The sequence below is a fragment of the Sorex araneus genome, chromosome 6 (genome assembly GCF_027595985.1).
Source record: "Sorex araneus isolate mSorAra2 chromosome 6, mSorAra2.pri, whole genome shotgun sequence".
NCBI lineage: Eukaryota > Metazoa > Chordata > Mammalia > Eulipotyphla > Soricidae > Sorex > Sorex araneus.
In genome coordinates, this window is record NC_073307.1 from 20,055,688 (window position 1) to 20,083,650 (window position 27,963).

The following is a 27,963-nucleotide window of genomic DNA, read 5'->3' on the forward strand; positions in this document are numbered from 1 at the left end:
TCATTGAAACAATATTTTTATAAACCTAATATTTTGTTAATATGAAACAGTATTTTGCTAAAGGAGCCAATATAGTATTTGAAAACACACACAATGCATTTATATGGATGAATTTTGTGTAAGTCATATTTATAGTCATAAAAACATACCGCTTCTTTATGATAGTATTATATATTATTATGATGTATGCATTGCTCCATCAGAAAGCCAATATTCATTTTTAGTTTAGTTATACCATTAGTAAGTAAAATGCACTTGATTTGATTACTGAGAAATCTTTAGAAGTCTTTAGAGGCATTATGAGTACATATATACAGTAATTTGGAACTTGAAATTTTTTTGCTTGTGAACCACATCCTGCAGTGCTCAGGATGCAGTCCTGGCTCTTCACCCAGGGGTCACTCTTGGTAGGTTTTGGGGGACTATATGAGTGCTGGGGATCGAAGGTGGGTCACCTGCATATGAGGCAAGCACTCTATCTGCTGTGCTAGCTCTCTAGGCCCTGAATTTGAATTCTGGAAATGGTTTGGCACAACTAAAAGACAAATAAATCAGTTTAAACAGATTGTTCTTGGAATAAGAGAAACTTACCATTGTTTTCCCCTGTCTTCTTTTACACTTTCTGTTCCTTTTTAAAAATCCATCCAGGGGCTGGAGCGATAGCACAGTGGGTAGGGTGTTTACCTTGCACACAATCGACCCGGGTTCGATTCCCAGCATCCCATATGGTCCCCTGAGCATGCCAGGAGTAATTCCTGAGTGCATGAGTCAGGAGTAACCCCTGGGCAACTCCGGGTGTGACCCAAAAAGCAAAAAAAAAAAATCCATCGATACTTTCTAGTGGAAAGAACTTTTGCCCATATTTTAGAGTCATTTAGAGTGAAAATGGAATATCTGAGATCTTTCACTTCTCATACAAATAGGTAGAAATTATACCACTCTTACACTCATGAGTTTTTACACGTGTATGTAGGCTGTCTTATATGGGTTCTTTCAAATTTCTCTTCTAATACCTAAAGTTGCTCTGGTACTAGCCATTGAATAGTTTTCTTTATGAATAAAGTGATATTACTACTATGAAGATTTTCCTAAAAAAGATATTCCAAAGAATGCATCTTTTTTCTTTGATGTATTTGAAAGTTTGAGTGAGAATACACTCTTCTGTTTTCAATTTTGTTCACACACATAAGGGAGATCAAGAAACAAACACTGAACAAATAAAAGAAAGTTCTTAGATTATGAGGGGGAAAAAGTTATCAGAAGATTAGGAAGAAGGGGGTAGGTAAATCATAAAGGGGGATCAGTTGTATTGTGGTGGGTGGACACAAGACTTTAGGTGACATAGTTTGTAGAGATGTTGGATTAAAAACTATACGTCTAGGGAATAGATAATAGCTAGAGATATTACAAGAGGCAAGACACTTGCTTTCACATGGACTACCTAGGTTTAAACCCCAGTCCTATATATGGTTCCTCAAGCACCACCAGAAGCAACCTCTGTGCACTGAAATAGGATAAAACCCTGAGCACTACTGGATGTGGCCCCAAGACCAGAAAACAAAAACTATATATATATATATAAAACATACATAACCCAATATATTAATGAACCTTTGTTAAATTTTTAAAAGTATTATACATAAAATACACTTCCAGTATACACAATAAGGACTATTGATGTGATAAAGGTATTTGACCAACCTATTTTCTGTAACTGAAAAGAATATGGGTTACTTGAATGCAGATAAGTATCATTCTATGGAAGTCTAAAATATCTAGTATTTATATGCATATTTTTGTTAATTTTTATCAGTCAGGAGAGATTAAGTAGGTTTATTCAAATAATAGGGATTTAAAATGAAAATGCTTTTCATCAAAACAAACAGATCAATGCTGAGTCAACAAAAATTGGACACTTCCTTCATAACAGTTATTCAAGGACCCAGGTAGGAGCAGTAAATTTCTTTTTTTCCCCTTTTTCCCTTTGGGCCACATCTGGAAGTGCTCAGAAGTTACTCATGGCTCTACACTCAGGAATTACTCCTGGCCAGTGCCTGGTGGACCATATGGGATGTTAGGGATCGAACCCAAGTCAACTGCATGCAAGGAGAGTGCCTTACTTATTGCACTATCGGTCCAGCTCAGAGGCAGTCAATTTCAAAGTGAAAATGCTCACAGTCGTTTCCTCCGGGAAAAGACACATACCTTCATACACAGTACATTTGCAGAGCTAGTAACTACCTAGGTCCACACAGTCCAGACCAGAAAGTAGACCACAAAAACAGACCTATCACAGGCCAGGGGGACAGGAAATAATATTTAAGCATCAGGACTAAAGCTAATGACACTTTGTTTTATTTTCAAATATATGTTCACTAAAGTTTTAGAATAAGCACACTGACACAATTTCTCTTAATATTCAAAAGAAATACACTCACCTGAAGTAGCTTGGGGTCTCCTTTACTTTCAAGTAAATCCTGAGATACCAAGAGGGGCTCGCTTTTCTCACAGCTCTCCTGGCTGATGAGCGTGTCCGCATAGTTGGGCTGCGGGAAGATCAGGTGGCTCTTGCGTGAGTCCGCAGTCAGAGACACCTCATGTGAGTAGGTCTGCAGGAAAGCCCGCACCCCGTCCACACCCACAAAGTGCGAGGCAGGCACGCCAGCCAAGCCGCTCGCAGAAGCCTGCAGCAGGCGTGATGCATGCCAGCGCCTCAGCCTGAGTGCCAGCAGCACAATGACGAAGGCCAGGAAGACACAGGAGACCACGGCCACAGCCACCACCAGGTAGAGCGTCAGGTCCGAGTCATCCTGCTGGGCGGGGGCACTGATGCTGCCCAGGTCTGCCAGCATATCAGGGATGCTGTCTGCGATGGCCACGGTGAGTGTGACCGTAGCTGACAGAGGGGGCCGCCCATGGTCCTGGACCCCCACCACCAGGCTCTGCTTGAGGGCATCTCTGTCCAGCAGGGCGCGTGCAGTGCGCACCTCGCCAGTGTGCAGCCCCACAGCGAACAGCCCTGGCTCACTGGCCTTGAGCAGGCGGTAGGACAGCCAGGCATTCTGGCCTGAGTCTCTGTCCACTGCCACTACTTTGGTCACCAGGTAGCCGAGCTCTGCAGAGCGAGGGGCCAGTTCCACCCCAGTGGAGCCATCAGTGGGGAGCGTGGGGTACAGGATCTCGGGAGCATTATCATTCTGGTCCAGAATGAAGAGGCTCAGTGACACATTGCTGCTAAGTGGAGGATTCCCACTGTCACTGGCTTTCACCAGTAGCTGCAGGTCCCTAACCATTTCATAGTCGAAGGAGCGCAGTGCATACAGGACGCCAGTGTCCGAGTTGATGGAGATATAGGTGGAGAGAGGCACCCCATGGACTGTGTCCTCGACAAGTGCATAATTGACTTGGGCATTCTCAATGCTGTCAGGGTCCTGGGCAGTCACACAGAAGATAGAGGCTCCCCTCGGATTGTTTTCAGGAATATAAGTAGAGTAGGAAGAATGAGCAAAGATAGGTGGGTTATCATTGATGTCTGCCACATGCAGGGTGATATAAGTGTCTGTAGACAGAGGTGGACTTCCCCCATCTGTGGCTCTTAGAGTGATGTTATATTCCGACACTTGCTCGCGGTCCAGAGATCTGGCTGTCACTAAGCGATAATACTGCCCTACTGATTTTTCTAAATTAAATGGCATATTTCCCAAGATAAAAATAGTGACTTGTCCATTTTGCCCAGAATCCCGGTCATGCACATTTATAAGGGCAATTTCTCTTCCAGCACTAGCCTCTTCTGGTATTGATCCTGTGAGAGATGTGATTGTAACTTCCGGGGCATTATCATTCACATCCAAAACAGTTACCAGAACTTTAGCTCTTGAAAGGAGACCTGGTCCATCTTGCGCTTCGACTTTAATCTCATAGAACATAGCATCCTCATAATCTAGACTTTTTAATAGTGATATTTCTCCAGTCACTGAGTTGAGGTGGAAAATCTGAGCAATTTTCCCAGGCATTTTGTCTAGTACATAGGATACCTGCGCATTGAAACCTTCATCGGGGTCAGTGGCATTCACGGTAAGTAGCTGGGTGCCTACTGGCAAGTCTTCCTGGACACTTACTTGATACTCTGACCGAGTAAATACTGGTGGGTTATCATTTGCATCCAGGACTATCACTTGGATGTACAGGTTACCAGAGAGAACAGGATCGCCACCATCAGAAGCAACTAGGACAACTTGATGAACTTCCTTTTCCTCACGGTCCAGAGCCTGTTCCAGCACCAATTCTGGATACTTGGTCCCATCTGAGATGCTCTTCATTGCCAGAGAGAAATAATTATTGTGACTAAGCTGGTAGTTCTGCAGGGAGTTCACGCCCACATCTGCATCAAATGCAGTTTTAAGTGGAAATTGAGTTCCAGGAGCTGTCAATTCTCCAATTTTTATTTCCAATTCCTTTGTCAGGAAATCAGGAGCATTATCATTAATATCTTTAATTTCAATTTCCACTTCAAAAATTTTCAACTTGTCTTCAACCAGGATGTTAAATTTTACTAAGCAAGGCACACTCTGGTCGCAGAGCTCCTCCCGGTCTATCCTACCCGCGGTGACCAGGCTGCCGCGTCCTATGTTGAGAGCAAAGAGCTGCGTCCTACCTCTAGAGACGATGCGGACTCCGCGCTCCGCCAGCTCCGGGGGCTCCAGCCCCAGATCCTTGGCGATGTTGCCCACGAAGGAGCCTTTGTCCAGCTCTTCCAGCACCGAGTAGCGGATCTGCCCGAATCCAACCTTGCACAGCGTCCCCAGAAGTGCACACAGCAGGGCCAGCCCTCCGGTTCGGAATCTCAGGGAGTTGACCATTTCCATTGGTTGATTTTCTCTGAATTCAATTCCAATTCTCCACGACAGACTCCAATCTTATTTGAGTCTTTCCTGGGCCTAATTCCCAGGTCAAAAGAGCTGGTTGACCGATAGGGTGAGCTCAGCTCTTCTGATTCGGATTTGCTTCTTCTTTATTTTTTTAGCAACAAGGAAATGGTGGACTGGTTTTCCTGCCGCACTTTCCTCCATAAGTGGTCAACAGCGACACTCAGAGGCCTAATGGTTTCCTGCAACCTCATATAGACCCACGTTCGGATTGTTTCTTACTTGATAATTTTTTTTTTAATCTTTGGTATAGTGTTTATTGCATCTAACCGAACTGCTCCATGTCAAAGTGTATGGTTTCAAATTATTTTTCTCAGGAAATTATGCACTAGCCCTCACACCACTAAACACAGGTTCAGACTGGCCAGGGTTACTCTTTTGAAAAGTTTAAGAACCACACAGAAATGTCAATCATCTTTCTTGACTAAACTTCTTGACATTTGAACTTTATACCCTGAAATCTTAGTTTTAATGCTAAATATTTACTCCATTAATTAAGCAAGCATAAAATTGGATGTCATACAACATGTGGGATTTAAGGTAAATGATAGGACACAGCCACTTCCTTCACAGAGTAATGGAGATATAAAAGCAAGCAGTGAATTATAGTGCATTGACTTGAACTGTATATTTATATATATACATATCAATCAATACAGTGGGAGAAGCCAAAAGCAATGAGAGGGTCTACAATATGGACATGGAGGTTAATAAACATGAGCAGAAAGTGAGATCAGGGGTCACTAATATTAGTATTTTCTTTGCCTAAATCTATAGTGAGGATATTTTTTTAAGATTGGAACTAAAAGTGGTAGACAAATGTTGATTTTATATCCTTTGTATCTGCTTTCCACTATCACAGAAATAGAAATATCATACAATTGTCATTTTAATTGATATGAAAGACATATACTCTTATGAAGAATTACTATATATACAAAAAGTACTATTTTTAATTTTTATTGATTCATACTTTATTAGTATCTTATAAGTAGAGATTATTTTCCAGTAACTTCTAATTTTATCTGATATAGAATCATGTAGTAATAACACAATAGAATAGTGTCAGGTAAAATTTCCCCCTGTTGTCCTTAAATATAATAAGCACAGCATCTTTAAAGATGACATAAAACACACAACTCCATTAGTACGTGATTACTTCCAAATTCTAATTTAAAATACAAAAACATATTCTTTGTTTTCTACTATTAAGCATATAAGTAGTATACTAAAAACCAGCATCAAAAGAATAATGGGGGAGAAAGATTATGGTCTTGAGGAGAACTGAGAGACTGGAAATATTTTTATTGTTTATTTTTGGGAACTTTCTCAGTGGTGCTCAGGGCTATACCTGCAGTGCTAGGCAGTCATGTGTTCTGTGCTGTGAATCAACTCTGGAGCCTGGTGCATGCCAGCATGTGTTTCACCCCCTTGAGCCATCACCCTAGACTTGGAAATATCTTTAATAACAACCATAAGTAGGTAAGCTTGAAGAGATATGTAGAAAGTAGATATGTAGAAAGGAGAGAATATTTGAATTTTTTTGAAGGGGTCACACCTTGCTATGCGTAGGGATTACTCCTGGCTTTGTGTTTAGGGTTCACTCCTGCCAGTGCTCAGAGACCGTATGTGGTGCCAGGGATCCACCCTGGGTTGACTACATGCAAAGCAAGTGTATTATTTGCTGTATTGTCTCTTTGGCCCTATAATATTATTTTTACAGAAAAAAGGCAATATGCTTTCCAGATAGGAAGAAAATAAAAGAATAAAAGGAAACATCTTTACTGTTATGCTACTCATTTATTATAAAGCAAATAATAATGCTATCCCTATGTAAAGTAACAAAGTTACATTAGAAATGAGCTAATCAGATTTTTTAATAAGTGACAATTCTATGATATACCTTCCCAGAACACTGTGAAGCATATCTAGCTAAACTTGCATCTTAATAGGAAAAAAAGTGAGGAAACCCACAGTCAAACTAAAGGGAGATTTGTGATTGTAAAGAAACTAAGCAAGTGAAGGTTTAGTTACTCATAAGCAAAGTCAAATATAAAACACAAGCCTTAAATTTTTAAGGAAAAAATCATGTAGAGAAGATAAATAGAATCTTTATGTTTTTTTTTCTTTTTGGGTCACACCCGGTGATGCACAGGGGTTACTCCTGGCTCTGCACTCAGGAATTACTCCTGGCGGTGCTCGGGGGACCATATGGGATGCTGGGAATCAAACCTGGGTCGGCCGCATGCAAGGCAAACGCCCTACCCACTGTGCTATCTATCTCTCCAGCCCCCAAATCTTTATGTTTTTAAGAGAGAAAAAAATTGATCAATATAGCTGGGATGACTTGACCAGGGATAAAATACAAGGCTTAAGAAAAGCTACCCCAGTTCCAGTGACCTGCTCTTTTCATAACTTAAGTAACATCTTAACCTACTAATTCCTGATTATTATACTCATTATACAGTAATTTCACTCTATGCCCCCTTACAAGGTCCAAATACTTAACAAACAAGAAAAATTCACCAAGATTCATTTCCCAAATATTGAATACATTAACATGTATATTGTGGGTGGTAGAAGAGATACGATAAACAGTGGAGGCACTAACTAAATACACAAACCATTTTTTTTAGCAAGTTAGCTTCTAAGTATATTTCGAGGAAAGTTTACCTGAGAAAACTTTTCTTCTCCTTTATCTTCAAGCAGAGACTGTGGTTCCGATAAAAAATCTCTTTTCTCACAGCTCTCCTGGCTGATGAGTGTGTCCGCATAGTTGGGCTGCGGGAAGATAAGGTGACTCTTGCGTGAGTCCGCAGTCAGCGACACCTCATGAGAGTAGGTCTGCAGGAAAGCCCGAACCCCGTCCACACCCACAAAGTGTGAGGCGGGCACGCCAGCCAAGCCGCCTGAAGAAGACTGCAGCAGGCGAGATGCATGCCAGCGCCTCAGCCTGAGCGCCAGCAGCACGATGACAAAGGCCAGGAAGACACAGGAGACCACGGCCACAGCCACCACCAGGTAGAGAGTCAGGTCTGAGTCGTCCTGCTGGGCGGGGGCACTGATGCTGCCCAGGTCTGCCAGCACATCAGGGATGCTGTCTGCGATGGCCACGGTGAGTGTGACCGTGGCTGACAGAGGGGGCCGCCCGTGGTCCTGGACCCCCACCACCAAGCTCTGCTTGAGGGCATCTCTGTCCAGCAGGGCACGTGCAGTGCGCACCTCGCCCGTGTGCAGCCCCACGGAGAACAGCCCTGGCTCGCTGGCCTTGAGCAGGCGGTAGGACAGCCAGGCATTCTGGCCTGAGTCTCTGTCTACTGCCACCACCTTGGTCACCAAGTAGCCTGGTTCTGCGGATCGAGGGGCCAGTTCCACTCCAGTGGAGCCATCAGTGGGGAGCGTGGGGTACAGGATCTCAGGAGTGTTATCGTTCTGGTCCAGCACAAACAAGTTTAATGACACATTACTGCTGAGTGGTGGTTTTCCGCTGTCACTGGCTATCACCCAAAGCTGTAGTTCCCGGAACTGCTCATAGTCAAAAGAGCGCAGCGCATAGAGGACACCTGTGTCTGAGTTGATGGAGATATAGGAAGACAGTGGTGCTCCCTGAAGGCTGTCCTCAGCCAGGTTATAGATTATATGAGCATTATCAGCAGAATCGGGGTCATAGGCCATTATGGAAAAGATGGAGGCTCCTCTGGGGTTATTTTCTGGAATGTAGGCAGAGTAGGACTTGTGGAGGAAGGTGGGTGGGTTGTCATTGATGTCAGCCACCTGCAGCAAAATGTACGCATTCCGGGACAGAGATGGGCTCCCTCCATCTTTTGCAGTCACAGTTATGTTATAGGAGGAAAACTCTTCCCTGTCAAGGGCCCTGGTTGTAACCAGTCGGTAGTAATTGTCCACAGACTTTTCTAACTTGAAAGGAAGGTTCTCTGGGAGTGAGCATGTGACAAATGCATTTTGTCCAGAGTCTCTGTCATGTACATTGAAAAGTGCAATCACGGTGCCTGGAGGAGAGTCTTCCGGAACTGAGCTACTAGCAGATGTCATGTAAAATTCCGGAGCATTGTCATTCACATCCAGGACTGTGACAATAACCTTTGCTCTGGTTAGAAGGCCCGGACCATCATGAGCCTCAATGTCAATTTCATGGACTTTGGCATCCTCATAATCTAGACTTTCTGAAATTGTAATTTCTCCAGATGTGGATTTAAGCTCAAAGACCTCCGACGTTTCCTCAGGATTTTTTTCTTGAAAATATGACACCTGGGCATTGTATCCTTCATCTGCATCCGTTGCAGTCACTGTAAGTATCCGGGTGCCTATGGGAGTGTTCTCTGGAACACTTACACGGTACTCCGGCTGGGTAAAAACAGGTGCATTGTCATTAGCGTCCTGGATCACTACACGAATGCGAGAGGTGCCAGATCTGACCGGGTCACCCCCATCCAAGGCCGTGAGAACCAGGTGGTGGACCGCCTCTTCCTCACGGTCCACTGGGCGCTCCAGCACCAGCTCCGGGTACTTGTTCCCATCCGCTCCCTGTCTCACGTCCAGAGAAAAGTGATCATTTGAGTTAAGCTGGTACTTTTGGAGGGTGTTTTCGCCTACGTCCGCATCATGCGCACTCTTTAGAGGGATTCGGAACCCTGGCATATTCGTTTCACTGATTTTTAACTCCAGCTCCTCCACGCCAAAGCGAGGGGCATTATCGTTGATATCTGTAATTTCCACCTCCACCGAATATAAATTCAACTTATCTTCCAGTAGGATGTTAAAATTCACGAGGCACGGCGCGCTCTGGGCGCAGAGCTCCTCCCGGTCTATCCTGCCCGCGGTGACCAGGCTGCCACTTCGCGGGTTCAGCGCGAAGAGCTGCGTCCTACCTCTGGAGACGATGCGGACTCCGCGCTCCGCCAGCTCGCGGGGCTCCACACCCAAATCCTTGGCGATGCTGCCCACGAAGGAGCCTTTGTCGCTCTCTTCTGCCACAGAATAGCGCATCTGCCCAGCGCCGGTTTCCCACAGGGTCGCCCAGAGAAGGCACAGCGGCATCAGCCTTGTCCGTAGTGGCAACTTGGGCAGCGCCGCCATTTCTCGTCTGCAGCAGGCTTTGCTCCCAGGCAGCTTCCACCAGTCAGTGTGGGATCCAGTCTTCAGTCCTCAGTGTTCAGGTGACCAGGACTCAAGGGACTCGGGCCACCGCGGAGAACTAATCGGACGCTGGATTGAGTTTCTGTGCTGCAGGGAAGCGCTCGGGTCAGATACCCAAGCCTTTGTGTGGTGGGAGCAGGAAAGTTGGATTGGTCGTTTCGCAGGTTTTTCCTCCTTAGGTGGTCAACAGCGACGCTCAGAGGCTTAAATCATTTCTGCACCTTCTCACGCAAACCCAAGTGATTGTTTTGTTGGCCTTCTGGCTTTCAAGTTGCATCGAAGGATCTTAAAAGTTCTAAGATACTTAAGATGTACTCGTTCAAGGTAGGAATGGCATAAACGAATGTGACCTTGGTAATAGTTCCAGGAGAGTATTTTCCAACGCTTGGGGCAGTCATCAAGGCGGTGTGCCTCTCTAAACTCTTATTTCATATTCAGTGACAGTAAGGTCATTTAAAAACTATTAGCTACATCACCTAACGTTAAGTACTTTGTATTTCTGTACTTGATGATGGCTTAACACTTAACTTCAAACGCTGTATTAAATTGTTGAAGCACCACTCAGTAGGGTGACTGTCCGGTGCCTGATTCTTGCTGTAAACAGAAGTAGTGAACTTGATGAACACAGACCCAGCTCTCAGGAAACTTTCAGGACCAGGGAGCACATGGGAAAGTAAATAGTACTAATAGAGAAGAGTGGTGGTGAGAAATATGGAGAAATGAGTGATAGCAAGAGATATCCAACCTTGATTTAAGAGTCAGGAAAGACTTTTCTAGGGCATGGTTGAAGCTAAATTCTAAAAAAATTGGATTGTATGGAAAAAGAGACTAGAATAGAGCTCTAGAATCTCAGTACAAATTCTTGGAAGTGAGAGGTGGCATGTGACAATAAGGAAATTGGAGTGGTCTTAGTGGATAAAGCCAGAGAGGGAGGATATTTTTTGCCACAAAGAATCAATTTCTTTAAATTATTTGGGGTCGACAATTCCTTTCTTTAATGCTAAGTATTTTCTATAAAATGAAATTAGATGTCTTCTTACTCCTGTTTGATTTTTATGACTTCTGCCCAACAATTATTTAAAAATAAAGTATTTTAAACAGAGACAAACTTAGAAAATAATGTAATGAAAGTCAGTGTATATACCATTTTACATTGATTAAATCTCAAATCTTGGTATATGTCACTAAGATCAGTTCTTAAAATATTTTTGGAATAATGTTAGACAGAGAAAGATTGCAATAATAGTATAAAATACTCTTTATATACATTATTACAAGTGTTAACATTTTTTATATTTATTCTGTATGTTTTTCCCTTTCCCAATCCCTCTGACCTATTTCAGAGTACATTAAAACATGATACTCTTTTACTTTTAAATGCTTCAATGTATATTAAAATCAATAGCATTCTTTCACTACCAAATAGGATGAAATCAGCAAATTGGCATTGATAATAGCTTCACCATAGCTATCAATGTTGTAAAAAGTTTTCCAGTTGTCATAATAATGCCTATCAAAAGAAAAGAATACTTTTTGTTGCTGGGGATTGAACCTAAGACCTTACACATACAAGGCTTGTGCTCTACTGACTGTTCCCAAAACATTTTATAACTTTACACATTATTTTTAGCTATCATTTTTGTTTTTTTGGGAACAGTCAGTATTCAGGGGCTACTTTCAGTGCAATACTCCTAATTTCAGTTGCTCCCAGAGGTGCTTGGGGACCAAATAGTGTTAGAAATTGAACCTGGCCCTCTGATAAGCAAAGCATATACTCAGACATTAACTGGATATGTATTTTATTGTGGTATGATATACATTGCAAAATCGAACATTTTAACCATTTAAAGTGTATGGTTTAAAGCATTACATACATATATACTGTTGTATAATCACTTTTATTTCACTCCAAAAGTTTTTCATCTTACTTAACTCTGTACTTAAGTATGTTAATACCCCCTGCAGAAATGAACCACTATGTAAATTGACAAATAATTTTCAACATATGTGCAAGATAGTTTAATGAGAAATGGAAGTTAGAACTCTAGATTATGAGCTCTCTATTATATTCTACACATCGATGTTAATTTTAATGACAGTTCTATGCTGTTTTAATTATTGAATCAAGTTTCAGATAAGGGAATATGAGACCTTCAACTTTGTTTATTTTTCCTTCTCTTATTCCTTTCCTTCCTTGAATTTGCATTTCATAGTTATTGTTGTTTCTTTTGGGGTTACACCTCGATGTGCTCAAGGTTTACTTCTGGCTTTGTTCTCAGGGGTGATTTCTAGCAGTGCTCTGGGGAGCTATATGTAGTGCCAGGATCAAACCTGGTTCAGCTGTATGCAAGGCAAGTACCCTATATGTTGTAGTATTCTTCATCGCTTGTTCATTTAACCATTCCTTCCTTTTGCTGATTTTTCCAGTTCATGCTTCTTGCTTTGTGTTAATTTATTTTATGTTTCTTAGGTCTTTCTTGCTTTCTTATCTTCCTTCTTTTCTAGGTATCTGATAGAAATGTTGTTTTCCTTTATATTCATTAAACAGAATTTTAGTCATGGCATCTGCCTAACATTTGTTTTAGCAATGGACTTGACAAAATTTTCACTGTCTTATTTCAGTACAACCTCCACTGTCAGTTTCTATTGCTTCATCATCAGAATTCTTCCTGGCTTGCATTGCCATAATTTACACTTTCATCTTTATTATCTCCCACATTACTTTCTTTAAATTTATGTTAGTAGTTTTCCCCCTTTGTACTTTATTTCACTTGGATTGGAGGTCCTACTCAGTGTTACTCAGGAACTACTGTATCTGCACTCGGACCACTCCTGGCAATAGTTAGGGGAAGCATATGTGATGCCAAGGTTTGAACAGGGGTTTGGCTGCCTGCTCGGCAAGTGTTCTAAGCCTTGTACTATTTATGTGGCCCACACCCTGGTTTCTTGTGTACCAAGTTAAATTCTCTTAAGAATTTTATAATTTTTCGTGTCGCTGTTAATGAAACTCAGCCATCCATCGTGCTCTGCCACTGAGTCTCATCCCTGGCCTATTTCTTTTTTAAAAAAATATTATATTTGTCTATAAACTTAAGCCTAAGTACTATTTTAGCTGAATTCTATGATTTAAAAAAATATTTAAATTCCTGTTCATTTCCAAATGGTTTCCATTACCACTGTAATTTGGGGGTGTAGATTTAGATGTAAAACATTTCCTGTGTCTATTTTTATACACTTTTGCTTTGTAATTTTTCTGTTCTATTGTGTTATGATGGACACAGTTGTAATCTATCTAAGATGTATAACACAATTGATTGACATTGTGAGAGGATTTCCTACATTAAGTTAATTATAACACATCTGTCATCTCATACCTCTCCTTTTTTTGTGAGAATATTTAAGTATTATTCTGTTATCAAATTTAATCATACAATAGTCTTTTTTCCTGCTTTTAGGGTCATAACCAGCAATACTCAGGGGTTACGCCCAGTTATACACTCAGGAGTAGCTCTTAACAGTGCTTGGGGGTGAGCAGGATGCCAGGGATTGAACCTAGGTCAGCTTCATGCAAGGCAAATGCCCTACCCATTGTACTATTGCTCCAGCTCTGCACAATTAAGTCCTTATGATATTTTACATTAGATAATGAGTTCTCCTTCATCTTATAACCAAAATCTGTGTCTCTGAAACAGCCCTCTTCAACTACTTCCCATACCCCACCTTTGTGTTTTATTTATATTATTACTTTTAATTGTTTTGTGACAACTATGTACAAAATTGTATCTTTCTCTTTTTCACATGTAAAGGATGGCTAGTCTACATGCACTGTGTATAAATCTATGCAAATCTATTAGGTTAAGCATATGGATGCCCATTGTTCAATTTTCTATATACTTAGCAATTTTCAGTCCGTGGAGTCCATTATTCTTTATAGAACTGTGTTAACATTTCCTGATATTGTTTTCAAAATTTTTTGTTGCTGTCCTTTAGGCCACACTTTGTGGTCCTTGGGGGCTACCTCCAATGACGCAGTGCTCAGGGTTGCTCCCAAGCCAGGGATTGAATCCAAGATTCCCATATGCAAAACACAATTTTTATTTATTTTTATATTTTTGGCGAAGCAAGATATTTTAAATTGAAACTTATTTAGAATTATATAATTGAGACTTACTTAGAATTATATGAGGAAAAAAAGAGAGAAGAGAAGCACATGCTCAAGAGAGTACACAGGCTTTTCCAGAATGGAAAGCAAGCAAAGAAACAGAGACAAAAAGCGAGATATCTGTCCAAGGGAGAATATACGCTTGCACAATTTTTATTTACCATTCATTATTCTTTTAGTAATTACAATCAAATCACTTTTTAAAAATCACCATTAATATTTGTAATATACCTTAATTTGCTATTATGTTGCTGTAGCTGCTTTCTTGTCTGTGTTAAAGCACACATATATACAATTTTCAATATTTCAATGTAATTTTGTCTTAAGCTTATATCCTGCCAGAATATATATGGTTTTAAAAACCATTGAATTTGGTAATTCCTGTTTTAAGACATAAAGCTAACTCATTTACACATACACAAAAGAAAAGTTTAAGTATTTAAAAGCTGAGAAAATTTGTAACTGAAATAACAGTACTGAGAGTACACTCTAAGGTACAAATAGATATGTAGGAAGAATGAAGAAATGTTTTGGAAAACCATCAGAGAGAAAGTGGAGATCTAAATTATCTAAAATATAATGGCAATTTGTTGTTAGTAAGTTTCTAAAAGACATCTGTTTGAATGTTTGGACATTTTAGTTTGTAGGTTTAAGTAGTAGAGATCTACTTTGTTTTATTTTTTTCTCTTACTTGCTTTCCTGGTTTCACTGCTCTGTCCCTAGTGATTTTGAAGTTTATTTTATTTGACCCCAGGCTATAGATCCTGGTGACGCTCCTTATGGTGCCATAATGGCATGTTATAATTCAACTATGTTAGATAATTCTAACTATCATAGCTCACATCTGAGAGACATAGTGCTCACTTTCTGAATCCAGAAGTTGTCTGTATCAACTTTACCTTAGTAGAGCCTGCAATAGGTTACATACATTACATACCTATGAATTGTCAGCATTGTTATGGAATTTTCCCATTTATTGTTTGTTTATTTTTGGGTTTTGGTCACACCCAGTGCTGCTCAGGGCTTACTCCAGACTTTGCATTCAGGAATTACTTCCGGTGGGCCCAGGGTGCCAAGGATGAAACCTGGGTTGGCCAAGTGCAAAGCGAGTGCCCTAACAGCTGTGCAATCTTTCTGGCCTTACCAGCTTTACCTTTTAAAACTAGATAATTTTACTGATTTAGATAATAAGCTTGGAACAGGTCTCTTGTTTAATTTAGAACAATCTTTTGTCCCTGGAACAATCTCCTGATATTCCATGCTTAAATCTAAGACCAAGATGAAAACTCCCAGAGATTTTGCCTTGCCTGACTTACTATATTTACTGTTTCATCTTTGGCCATTTAGATATTGATCTACTGAGATCTACTGATCCACTGATCTTTTATTTATGCTATACTATACTTCTGATCTATTTAAGTATATCACAGCATGAATTTACTTCCCTATGATTTATAAACATCATGTTAGCACAGACATTAAAGTAGAATATATACTTGAATTTTGTTATTTTTATTATAGTCCTAATAAACAAGCAAGGAGTTTTCAGAAATTTGAGGTACTCTTCAGCATGCATAAAATACGTTGAAGTAAAAGACTAAATAAGAGCTAAAATAGAATGATTCAAATGTGCTTTTTCTATAGATTTCCATAATTTTCACAAACACTATTAAAATGGCTATACAAGTTGTACCTTTCAAAATTCCCCAATAAAATGATGGACACAGATGGCATCTCCATTAAATTTAGGAATAAAATAAAAGATGGAATAACTTATGAAAATCTGAGAAAGGTATTAATCAATCTCTGTGGGCCTTTTCTAATAAAACCCTTTCTTACCAGATGAAAGGATCATAAGCCCAGAAAAATAAAATTATTTGGCCATTGTATCACTCATTTGTGGCATATGAAAGAACAAGACAAAAGAATGGATAGTATCTAATGACAATAAGCCTTTAGACTTCTAGTACAGAACTGAGATTTTTCTTTCTGCAGCAGCAGAGGAAGGGAAGAATAGGAAGAGGTGACAAGAAGTGACACTATGACATTGTGGAGGGTTTGGGTACTTTAGCGGTGGTGAAGGGGCAGTAACCATGTTACAACAAAGGCAAAAACAGAAGCATTTTGTAACCATGTAACCTTAGCTACCAAAAAATAAACATTTGACCAGAGGCAATGCCTAATCTAGTCTCTGATGCAGTGCTCTTTCCACAACAGAAATAATACCTCCCAATATTCTTCATCCCAATCACTTAGTCATGTTTAATTGCCCACTCTTTTCAAGGAGAGTACAAATATATCTGGATATAAATACTTTATAATAATTTCCTAAGATTGGTAAGTAGAAATCTACAAATAGATACAAAGTTGAAGAGATAATACAGTAGGCTTGATGCTTGTCTTGCATGCATGTGACGGATATAATTCTAGGAACCAAATATGGTCCCCTAACCCCACCAGGGATGATTCCTGAGCTCTGCCAGGTGTGTCCCCCCCACAAAGTAAATATATGGAAAATAAAAGAACTGGTAGCAAAGAACGAAAACAAGCAAGCAAACTCAGGAATTTTCTTTATCTAGATAAATTTACGACAAAAAATTTACCTGTGAAACTGTTTCCCTTTTTTCTTCAAGTAAAGCCTGGGGTGCTGATAGAAAATCGTTTTTCTCACAGCTCTCCTGGCTGATGAGCGTGTCCGCATAGTTGGGCTGTGGGAAGATCAGGTGACTCTTGCACGAGTCCGCAGTCAGCGACACCTCATGTGAGTAGGTCTGCAGGAAAGCCCGAACCCCATCCACACCCACAAAGTGCGAGGCGGGCACGCCAGCCAAGCCGCTCGCAGAAGCCTGCAGCAGGCGCGATGCATGCCAGCGCCTCAGCCTGAGCGCCAGCAGCACAATGACAAAGGCCAGGAAGACACAGGAGACCACGGCCACTGCCACCACCAGGTAGAGAGTGAGGTCCGAGTCGTCCTGCTGGGTGGGGGCACTGATGCTGCCCAGGTCTGCCAGCACATCAGGGATGCTGTCTGCTATGGCCACGGTGAGTGTGACCGTGGCTGACAGAGGGGGCCGCCCGTGGTCCTGGACCCCCACCACCAGGCTCTGCTTGAGGGCATCTCTGTCCAGCAGGGCGCGTGCAGTGCGCACCTCACCCGTGTGCAGCCCCACGGAGAACAGCCCTGGCTCGCTGGCCTTGAGCAGGCGGTAGGACAGCCAGGCGTTCTGGCCTGAGTCTCTGTCCACTGCCACCACTTTGGTCACCAGGTAACCGGGTTCTGCGGAGCGAGGAGCCAGTTCCACCCCAGTGGAACTGTCAGTGGGGAGCGTGGGGTATAGAATCTCAGGAGCATTGTCATTCTGATCTAGAATCAGTATGTTCAGTGACACGTTGCTGCTGAGCTGTGGGTCCCCATTGTCATATGCCATAACTCTCAATTGCAGGTTCTGGAACTGCTCATAGTCAAAAGATCGCAGCGCATAGAGAACTCCAGTGTCTGAGTTGATGGAGACATAGGATGACAAGGGTGCCCCCCAGATGGTTTCCTCCACCAGGGAGTATGTAATTTGTGCATTCTCATTGCTGTCAGCATCTTGGGCTGTCACAGCAAGGATGGAGGCACCTCTGGGGTTGTTTTCTGGAATGTAGGTGGAGTAAGAATCCTGCTGGAAGACTGGAGGGTTGTCATTGATGTCTGTTACTTGCAGTGAAATGAATGTTTCAGTAGAAAGTGTTGGAGTTCCTTGGTCCTTTGCTGTTACTGTGATGTTATACCAGGAGTTAAGTTCTCTGTCCAGAGTCCTTTCTGTCACTAAACGGTAATAATTATCAACCAACTTTTCTAACTTAAAAGGTAGGTTTCCAGGAATGGAACATGTTGTATGACCATTATCGCCAGAGTCCTGGTCATGTACACTGATCAGAGCAATGATGGTCCCAGGAGGGAAGTTTTCTGGAACTTCAGTGGTGACAGAGGTGATAGTCACCTCTGGGGCATTATCATTTACATCCATAACGCTGACCAGCACTTTAGCTCTGGCCATAAGGCCTGCACCATCCTGAGCTTGAATTTCCATAGGATAAAGTTCATATTCCTCAAAATCCAAGGGTTCTTTATTGGATATTTCTCCTGTGTAAGGATCCAACTGAAATATTTGGGCCACTTTGTGGTCTACATTGTGAAATGAGTATGTTACTTCCCCGTTGGCTCCTTCATCAGGGTCAGTAGCTTTTACCATGAGCAGCCGAGTGCCCAGGGGCACATTCTCCAGGACACTTATGGGGTACTGTGCTTGGGTAAATGCTGGAGGGTTGTCATTCACATCCACCACCTGTACTCGAATTTTGAGTGTTCCCGAGCGAACTGGGTTGCCCCCATCGAAGGCAGTGAGAACCAGGTGGTGCACAGCTTCTTCTTCCCTGTCTAGGGGACTCTGCAGCACCATCTCTGGCTGTTGAGATCCATCCTCTCCCTGCTGTACATCCAGAGAGAAATGAGGATTTGAGCTGAGCTGGTAGCTCTGAAGCGAATTCATACCCACATCAAAGTCTTGCCCAAAAGGCAGAGGGATCCTGGTTCCTGGAGTGGTTATTTCATTCATTTTGAGTTCCAGTTCCTCTAGCTGGAATTGGGGAGTGTTGTCATTAATATCAATTATTTCTACCTCAACAGGGAAAAGCTTCATTTTATCCTCTACCAAGATGTTAAAATCCACCAGGCATCGCACACTCTGAGCGCAGAGCTCCTCCCGGTCTATCCTGCCCGCGGTGACCAGGCTGCCGCGTCCTGTGTTGAGAGCAAAGAGCTGCGTCCTACCTCTGGAGACGATGCGGACTCCGCGCTCCGCCAGCTCGCGGGGTTCTAAACCCAAATCCTTGGCGATGTTGCCCACGAAGGAGCCTTTGTCTGTTTCTTCAGGTACTGAGTAGTGAATCTTTCCAGCCCAAGCTTCCAACAACAGCCCCAGAAAAAGGCACAGCAGGACCAGCCCGCGGCATCCCGGCAGCTCCGCCCAATTTGCCATTGCGCTCAAGCTGCGTAGTTTTCTCCCAGTTGAATACCTTAGGTGCTGCTTCTCTGTTTTTCTGTGTTAAATTCTGAGTGAATTTGCAGAAGAATTCAGAGGAAAGAGTCATCCAGTAGTAGGAGTTGGGAAACCTCAGGGAGACGGTTTCAGGCCGGGGGTGATGGAGGTTCTAAAAAGGCTTTTCTCCCCTCCCCCTTTCCTTTTTTCCTTTGGTGTGTGCTGTCCGTTATTTCCCAGCTGGTGAACAGCGACGCCCAGAGTCCTTACCAGTTACTGCACTCCAAGATAGTAACTTAAAAATTCTCTTCATTTTATCTTTGTTTATTGTCAACGATGTCTCAGTCAAGGAAATAGTTAAACATTCTAGACTATATGTATGAAAACGATAAACTACTATGTCCATTTAATGGATCAGATATAAATGTGTTAAATTTCAATATACAGGAGAACCCCGTATCCCGGAGCCATCTGTTTTCCTCATGGCTATTCAAAGAACATCAAAGAGGGCACAATATGATCCGTGTAATTCTGTTTTAATATTTCCCAAGTATACTACTTGTTGATTTACCAGGGCACATAGAGGAGCTAAGTGCCCTTTGGCTGGAAATTGCAAAAAACTGAAGGCAAAAATAATTTTTCAGAACATTAGTTAAGACTTGAAGAAAATGAACTGTCCCATTTGTTTTCCATTGTGCCTTGAATGTTCATCAGAAATCTTGACACTTTTGAGAACATTTCCCCCTTATCCTTATTTTCTTTAATTGATCCAGAAGCAATGTATTTTTAATAAAATAACATAAGGATCTTAGAATATCACTGGGAAAAAAAGATCACATAGATAACATAGACATAAGAGGTTTCAAGATGCAAGAGGCGATGATAATGTTCTTCAAAACTGAAAAGAAAGTCCTCTTTATTGATGGGAAACATTGGCCACACCTGGTGGTGCACAGGGCTTACTCCTAGCTCTGTGCTCTAGGTCATTCTTGGCATTGATTAGGTAAGGTAACCATGTGTAGGGACAGAACCCATGCTGGCTGTATTCAAGGTACTCACTTTACCCGTTGTACTATGTCTGTACCATTAAATTTCTATTTATTTGAGATCCCAGCAGTGCTCAGAGCTAACTCCTGGCTCTACACTCAGGGCTCACTCCTGGCTTGTTTGGAGGGCCATTTGGAGTGCCAGGGATTGAACCTGGGTCAGCCACATGCAAGGCAAGTGCCCTAGCTGCTGTACTATCACTAAGGCTCCTGATATCTCTATTTTTAGGCAGGCTATAAGGATAAGCACTCTCCTAAAACCAAACTTCATATTTTCTCAAAGAATGGGCACTAATATTCTTAAACACAGTAATTGCATTTCCCAGCTAGATATGCTTCTTTATTTTACTTATGTAAAAAGAGTAAAAGGTTGTTGACTAATACTCCTAAACTGCTTGCTTTGTGACACCAGGAATAATTCCTAAGCATGGAGTCAGGAGTTAGGCCTGAGCACAGCCTGGTGTAACACAAAACAAACAAAAAATAAATGTCTAAGGCTTAGAGTAATTTGCATATCTTTATCAAATGTTAAAAAGTATGTTCTCTGCATTCCACATACTGAAATTCTACAGAATCAAACTGGGCTAGATGTTGACATCCAATGCATGGACACCATGATTGAAAAGGGTATAGAAGAGTAAGAAAAATAAAACAGTCAAAAGACTCAAGAATCAGGGTCTGGAGAGATGGTATAGTGGGAAGTGTGCTTGCCTTGCACTTGACGAACACGGGTTTGATTCTTAGCATCCCATAAGGTCCCTTGAGCCCCATCAGGAGTAATTCTTGAATGCAGAGCCAGGAATAATCCTTGAGCACTGCCAATCATGCCATCCAAAAAAGACAGAATAATTCTTGAAAGATAATTTCTGTTCTTGTAAAATTAAATCTATAATTTCTTAGCACCTCAAAGTACATGGAGACCAAGGGCAAAAATATAAAGCTTCAGGGAGCCTCCTTAAATACTTCATGGAAATTACTGAAACAGAGCTTTTCAGAACATACATTGATCGATAAGAAGTTTTCCCTGAAAGAATTGTAGAAGCTACTGAAAAAAATCAAAATATGCACAGACACTTGAAAGTAAACTTGTAGAGTTCACCCGCTTCTCCCCCAAAATAGCATACAAGTTATAAGCCGACTGACTTATAACACAATGTGCATATGCAAAAGAAAATGTTAAAACTTACATGTATACTATTGAATCTAATGTAACCTTAATATAACACTGATGGTAACAGAAAGTACATCAAACTGAAAGATATTTCTTAAATAAACTTGAAGAAATTAAATAAAGTCACATAGAAATCGTAGGAATAGAACAAAATTCTCCTTTTGAAGTTGACAGCAAATCCAAATCTATTCTGAATCAGAGATCAGACTGAAAGTAGAGCTGGAGGCACAATGTGAAATCATTGTGAGTCATATCAAGGAAGACCAGAGAGATCAAGGCAAAGGCAGTACTCTGCAAAACTGCAATTCTGCCTGCCTACAGTGGCAGGTGCTAAACCATCACCGAGGCCCAGAAGAAACTACTGCAAACTATGAGCATACAGGCGTGGTATGACAACTATTGTCATTATGCATGGCAACTAGCAAGTTCTGAAGAGTAGTGCCTCTGTTTCCTGAACTGCTGCAGTGTGTGCATAGTTGCTAAATCAGATTAAACAGATAGCTTGAAGCAAACGATAGACAACCAGGAATTGTGTTCTAGTAGGAGACTACCTAGGCAACCAGGTGTACCTACATGACCAGGTAATCAGGCTGCACTGTGTATGGTGCACATTAAAGAGAGCTTGGATTTTTACCAGCAACTTCTGTCATTGCCTTACCGTGTGAGACTATAAAATAGCATAGCTCCTATGTTCTGTGATTTTTTTGTGGTGTGGGACACTAACATAGGAAGATGAGGATGCATTGAGCTCAGTCAGATTCTGATCAGCCCAAAGGGGGTTGCAGTTAACTAGTGATCTGCAATCACTATGTCAGAAGTGAGTTCCTATTCCCTGATCACAAAAAAGTAGATTAGGGTCCCAAGTCCAGGTCTAAAGTTCTAAAGTTCTGGAGGCTCTGGGCCGGTGTTATGGCCTCCTGAAAACGTAGTGGAAAATAAGAGCATTTTTTTTGTTGTTGATGATGTAGGTGATCCTTGCAATGTTTGTGCTGGAGTTGGGAACAGCTTATTCTTGGCAATGGCTTTGACAGTGAATAACTTGGTGTTTCAATACTTACTCCTAGTTTAGAATCTTATCTTGACATTAAAGAGCTATGGTCTAGGTAGTGTGTGCATTATTCTTTACATCTTTTACTTTTCTAAGCAAATGAGTCCTGCTTTGGTTAGCATCACCACTGTTCTTGTCTCTAAAAGGACTAGACACCCAGCCGAAAGCCACCTGCACTGCTTTGTAGTTCTCAGCCTCCATTTCAACCACAATCCTGAAACTCCTCTGACCTCTTCTGCCCTACAATGTAACTGTAACTCTTCACAACATAAAGCTGTTGTCAGCAGTTTCTTCACAATACAATGCTGTTGAATACAATACTGTGAATCTCTGCAGGAAATGTAGGAGAGCCCAGCCAACCTTTCTCTTATCTTCTCTTGGGCCCGATGTAACTCACTCTTCAAAATTAAATATGATGCTGTTGTCAGTGGATGGTAGATAGATTTCATATGCTTTGTGAGTCTATGTGGGAAGTGTAGGAGAGACCATCCTTTGAGGGTTACAATCTTGGCCACGGTTACTCCTGAAGAATTCAGAGGTCTGGAGGGTATTTTCTTCTGTAGGTGAACTTTGCTCTAATCTTTTCAGTTCAGCATGGAAGGATGTGTTGGCATCTGAAGGTCCATATCTTGCTCTGAGCTGTTCTGCTCCCTCCCCACTACTCAATAGGGGTAGCTCTGCTCTTCTAGTCCGATTTAGATTTCTCCAACAGCCAAATATCTATAACCCTTCTGCTCTTTTAGTTCTTGGGGGTGCAAAGAGATGATTCTTTAAACTAAGCTGATAAATCTGTAGAGATTTGCAGCACTCAAATCTACTGTGAGTTAAGGGTAAAATTTATTAAGATGTTTTCCAGAATTTTAAAGACAAAACGCCCGCACTAAAAACCATATGTTATTAATATGCAGGGTGAAAAGGGGATAAAACTTGTAGGGTTTCCAGAGAAGGTATCAGAATCAAGGGGTCTCTGTCGTTTGGCATCCGCTAGATCTGTCCTGTCATTCTCGACTTCGTCCCTGTTCTGTTCGCGAGCAGTAAAGACAGGCTTCCAAGCACTCACCTGGGGTTCTGGTCACCGAGCTGCAGATCTTTGGCGAGATTCCCCCTTTTCAAAGCGTTGGGGCAGGGTGTCTCTGCGGGACCTGGTAGCGCTTCTACTGCGTAGCTCACCAGGCTGAACAAAGAGCGCAGGAAGCGAAACAGCACTTCCTGCGCTGCCCGCGCCTGCCCCGTTGGACACGTCTTCCTGTTCCTTCTCAAGGCAACCGAACAGGCGAATGCCCTCTCTAGGGTGGCTCCGGGTCACACATGCGCTGAAGGAAAAGGCAGCGCGCCTGTCTCGGGGTCGACAGACACCCTGACATTGCCAACCACATATATGGAGGATGGCGTGCAGCGTCCACTCCAGCAGGGTTTCTCAAAAGGCTGCGGGGATCCACTGCGTCGGACTCGCCACAACGCCTCGCTCCAGCACAGGCGCCCACAGCGGCACCCAGAGGACCAAGACTGGTACTACTGTGCCTTGTTAGCCCTCACGGGAGACCGGTTCCTTGATTTGCCGGATTTATTTTAGAACGCCAGCTAGTTTGGTACAAAAGGAGTAAACCACTCTTCTTCTTGACGGAATAGTAAATGATCTTGCCACAAGATATGTCAAATTTGTTATCAGAAATATTTCTAACTGTATAGCTCAGTGGTATTAAGTATGTTCTTAATGTACAACCATTGTCACCACACATCTTCAGGACTTTCTACATGTGTAAAATTTAAACTAAACCCATGAGTTAAAAACACCTCATTCTCCCTTCTCTCCAGTTCTGGATAACACAATTCTACTTTCTAATTGTGATTTTTATTTCCCTAAGTGTAGGATAACATTGGGTTTATCCTTTCAGTCTTGCCAGGGAACTTAGGTTTATTGGATTACACCCATCACAGTGCTCAGGAGTCACTCCCATTCCTTTGTTTATCTGTAAACTCTTCTCTATGCTATCCTCCCCAACCAGTTAATCACCTTTTCCCTAATCAGATTCTGTTAGCTTGTAATATCAGATCCTTCTAAGGACATTGAACTTAGAATACAATAACTTATACAATACATAACTTACAATACAATAATTATAATACAAAAATGTATTGTAAGTTATGGCTTTTACATAGGTTACCTTAAACAATAGCACAGCGGGTAGGGTGTTTGCCTTGCCTGTGGCCCACCCGGGTTCGATTCCTCTGTCCCTCTTGGAGAGCTCAGCAAGCTACCGAGAGCATCCTGCCCGCATAGCAGAGCCTGACAAGCTACCGGTGGCGTATTCAATATGCCAAAAAACATCTCACAATGGAGATGTTACTGGTGCCCGCTCAAGGAAATGGATAAGCAATGGGATGACAGTTATAGTGACCTTAAAGCAATGTCTTTTCTGTATGGAAACAGGAAGACAGTTAATATGCTTTTGTAACTTGGGAGTTAATTGATTCAGAATAATATTTATTCCTGGGCATCTGCTTTCTTGACTCAGTTGCCCCTAAGGGCAACTAATTTCTACCACCCCAAAAGCAGGGACCCGACGAGGACCCAGGGCAAGTTGTGAGCTACCCTGGCATCGAAATGGGCCAGGCCAAAGTGCTACAATACTTGACTATAAATTGAGAGCACGGTCATGGACAAATGCTGTCATGATCCAGAAGTAACAACAAGATTAGGACCCTGCTGGGGTTAGGAAGACTAACCTGGCCTGAGGACTGTAGTCTGGAATATAGTGAGATGTCCTCAGGAAGAACCAAACTTTAAGTTTGATATATCTCTTACTGTGCTCATACAGAATGACATTGCTAGAAATAGAAGTAGATTTACTACAACTATTTAAATAGATTACTAGCTGAGGAAAGAAGAAAGTGACACACCCTAGATGGGATCCCACCCTTAAGAGGATCTCCCAGTAATCTGGAGTAATCTCCTTAGATGAGATTTTTGTCCTTGAGTTAATCTCCTGGAGGAGTGGCCTTACCCCTCTTTGTTGATTTGTTAATGTTCAACCCCACCTTTGTGTCACCACCCTATGTGATTGCAGACATAAATTAAGACTGGAAGGGTGAAGTCAGAGTCAGAATCTAGAGTCAGAGTCAGAATCCAGAGTAAGAGTCAGAATCCAGAGGTCGGAGTGAGAGTCAAGATCCAGAGGTTAGAGTCAGAGTCAGAATCCAGAAATCTGGAATCTAGGAATGAGGGGCTAGGAAGGAAGAGTGTGTGAGATGGGAGAGAGAAGAGATTGAATAAACGACAACTAATCAGCAACCAGCTTTGTCCTTGTTCTTCCTTTGCCCACCCATTGCCAACAGCCATCCCGATCCAGTTCATACACAGCAGCTCAAGAGCACCAAACTCGGACGGCAAGAGAGTTGCCCAGAGAGCCTGCGAACACATCACCCTCCCGCGCGCATGCACATTTTTTACACCTAAGTTTATTAAGTAGAATCACACTGTATTTGTCTTTTGTGACTTGTTTAATTTTGAAATTAATTAAATTTGAAATTTAATTTTGAAATTAATTTTGAAAATATGCTTTTCCTTACTTTTACAGGTTGACTTTGAAAATTATGTATTTTCTTCCTTTTGTAGATTGGCTATTCCTTCATGTGTGTATATGCTATGTTCTGTCACTGTCACTGTCATCCCGTTGTTCATCAATTTGCTCTAGGGGGCACCAGTAATGTCTCCATTGTGAGATTTGTTGGAGGAATAGAATCCGGGTCAACTGCGTGCAAGGCAAATGCCCTACTCCTGTGCTATCGCTCCAGCCTGCTATATTCTATATTCTATATATTCCATATTCTATATATTCATTCCTCTATTGAAGGATATATGGTTACTTCTAAGTATTAGGGTTTTTCTTTGGTTTTGGTTTTTGGGGGAACCACCACCCCAGCTCAGGCTCTTCACTTAGAAATTATTATTATTATTATTATTATTATTATTATTATTATTATTATTATAATTATTCTGGGTTCTGCACTCAGAAATTACATATGCTGGTTCTCAGGGGACCATATGGGATGCCAAGGATCGAACCTGAGTCATGCCCTATCCACTGTATTATCTCTTAAGTTTGAGCGTTAGCTATTATTGATAATGCTGCTATGAACATAAGTGTACAAATAGCTCTTTGAATGCCTGCTTTCAGCTTTTCCGCAGAAGTGTAATTTCTAGGTCTATTTAAATTTTGTTTTTGGTTTTGTACCACATCTGTTGATGCTTAGGAGTTACTCTTGCTCTGAACTCAGAAATCACTCCTGGGGAGCTCAGAGAACCATATGGATGCCAAGGATCAAACTCAAGATGACTATGTGCAAGGCAAAGCACCTCACACACTGTCGTTTCTCTGGCACCTATTTTTAATTTTTTTTTTAGGATCGTCACTTTTCCCTATAGTACAGCACATTTTATATTCCCACCAAAAGTGCTTAGAAGTTTCAACTACTTCATATCTTTGCCAGCATTTTCTCCGCTTTTTTCTTTTTTTTTTTTTGGAAGGGAGGGGCTATGTTGTAGATCAAACCCAGGGCCTCACATGTGCAAGGCATGTGTTCTACCATTAGGGCACACCTGGCCTTATCTTCTGAATTTTTTTTGGTAGCCATCCTAATGGGTGACTCTTTGTTGCTTTGATTTGCATTTTCTAGCAATCAGTGATATTTAGCATCTTTCCTAGTTTAGGGGTAGAGGTGAGGGTTACTAAACAGTGCTTCTCCTGGGGCCACCAGAGCCATATCATGTGATGCAGGGGAAGCTGTGCAGTGCCAAGGATCAAACATGGATTTGCAAGGCATGTACCCTAGACCTCTGAGCTATTTTTCTGCTCCCATATTAAACATCTTTTCATGTGACTATTTTTGAATTACTATTGTTTACTTTTGAATTACTATTATAATTCCACAAGTATTTACCTCCGCACAGATATTTTTTCCTTTGCTTTCTTCTCCAGCGGTCTCAGTAACGTCTCCATTCGTGCTAGCCCTGAGATGTCTCTACTCGTCCTTCCCAACGATGATGCTCTTTCAGGATCAGGGGAATGAGACCCAGCTTGTTACTGGTTACTGGTTACTGGTATTGGCATATTAATACACCATGGGGACCTTCCAAGGCTCTCCTATGTGGGCAGGAAACTCCCGGTAGTTTATATCTTATATATCTTATATCTTTGCTTTCTTATTTTTTTTGTGCCATACCTGGTGGTTCTCAGGGAATCATATGTGGTTCTGGGGACTGAAGCGGCATAGGCTGTGTGCAGGGGAAGCACCTAAACTATATTATCTTCCTGGACTCTACCTTCAAAGAGCATTTTCAGAAATACGTTTGTTTTCACAAACTATTGTGTCTCTTCCCTAAAATCAAATGTTAAAACCTAATTCACACTGTGATGGTATCTAGAGGTA

At 41.8% G+C, this 27,963-nt stretch overlaps 1 protein-coding gene across 3 annotated transcripts in view; it reads right to left on the bottom strand.

Annotated features, from left to right (window-relative positions):
• Positions 1-19,473, bottom strand: part of LOC101549287 (protocadherin gamma-C5) — a 190,173-nt gene extending 170,700 nt beyond the window's left edge. The window contains exon 1 of one of the 3 annotated variants that reach the window (XM_055142244.1): positions 16,848-19,473. In XM_055142244.1, coding sequence (XP_054998219.1) covers positions 16,848-19,268 — 2,421 coding nt within the window. In that variant the 5' untranslated portion in view covers positions 19,269-19,473. Of the gene's footprint in view, positions 1-2,438; positions 4,940-7,598; positions 10,174-16,847 lie in introns of those variants that run through there. The other 2 variants (XM_055142240.1, XM_055142237.1) reach the window with 2 other exon arrangements.
• Between the last annotated feature and the right edge of the window lie 8,490 nt (positions 19,474-27,963).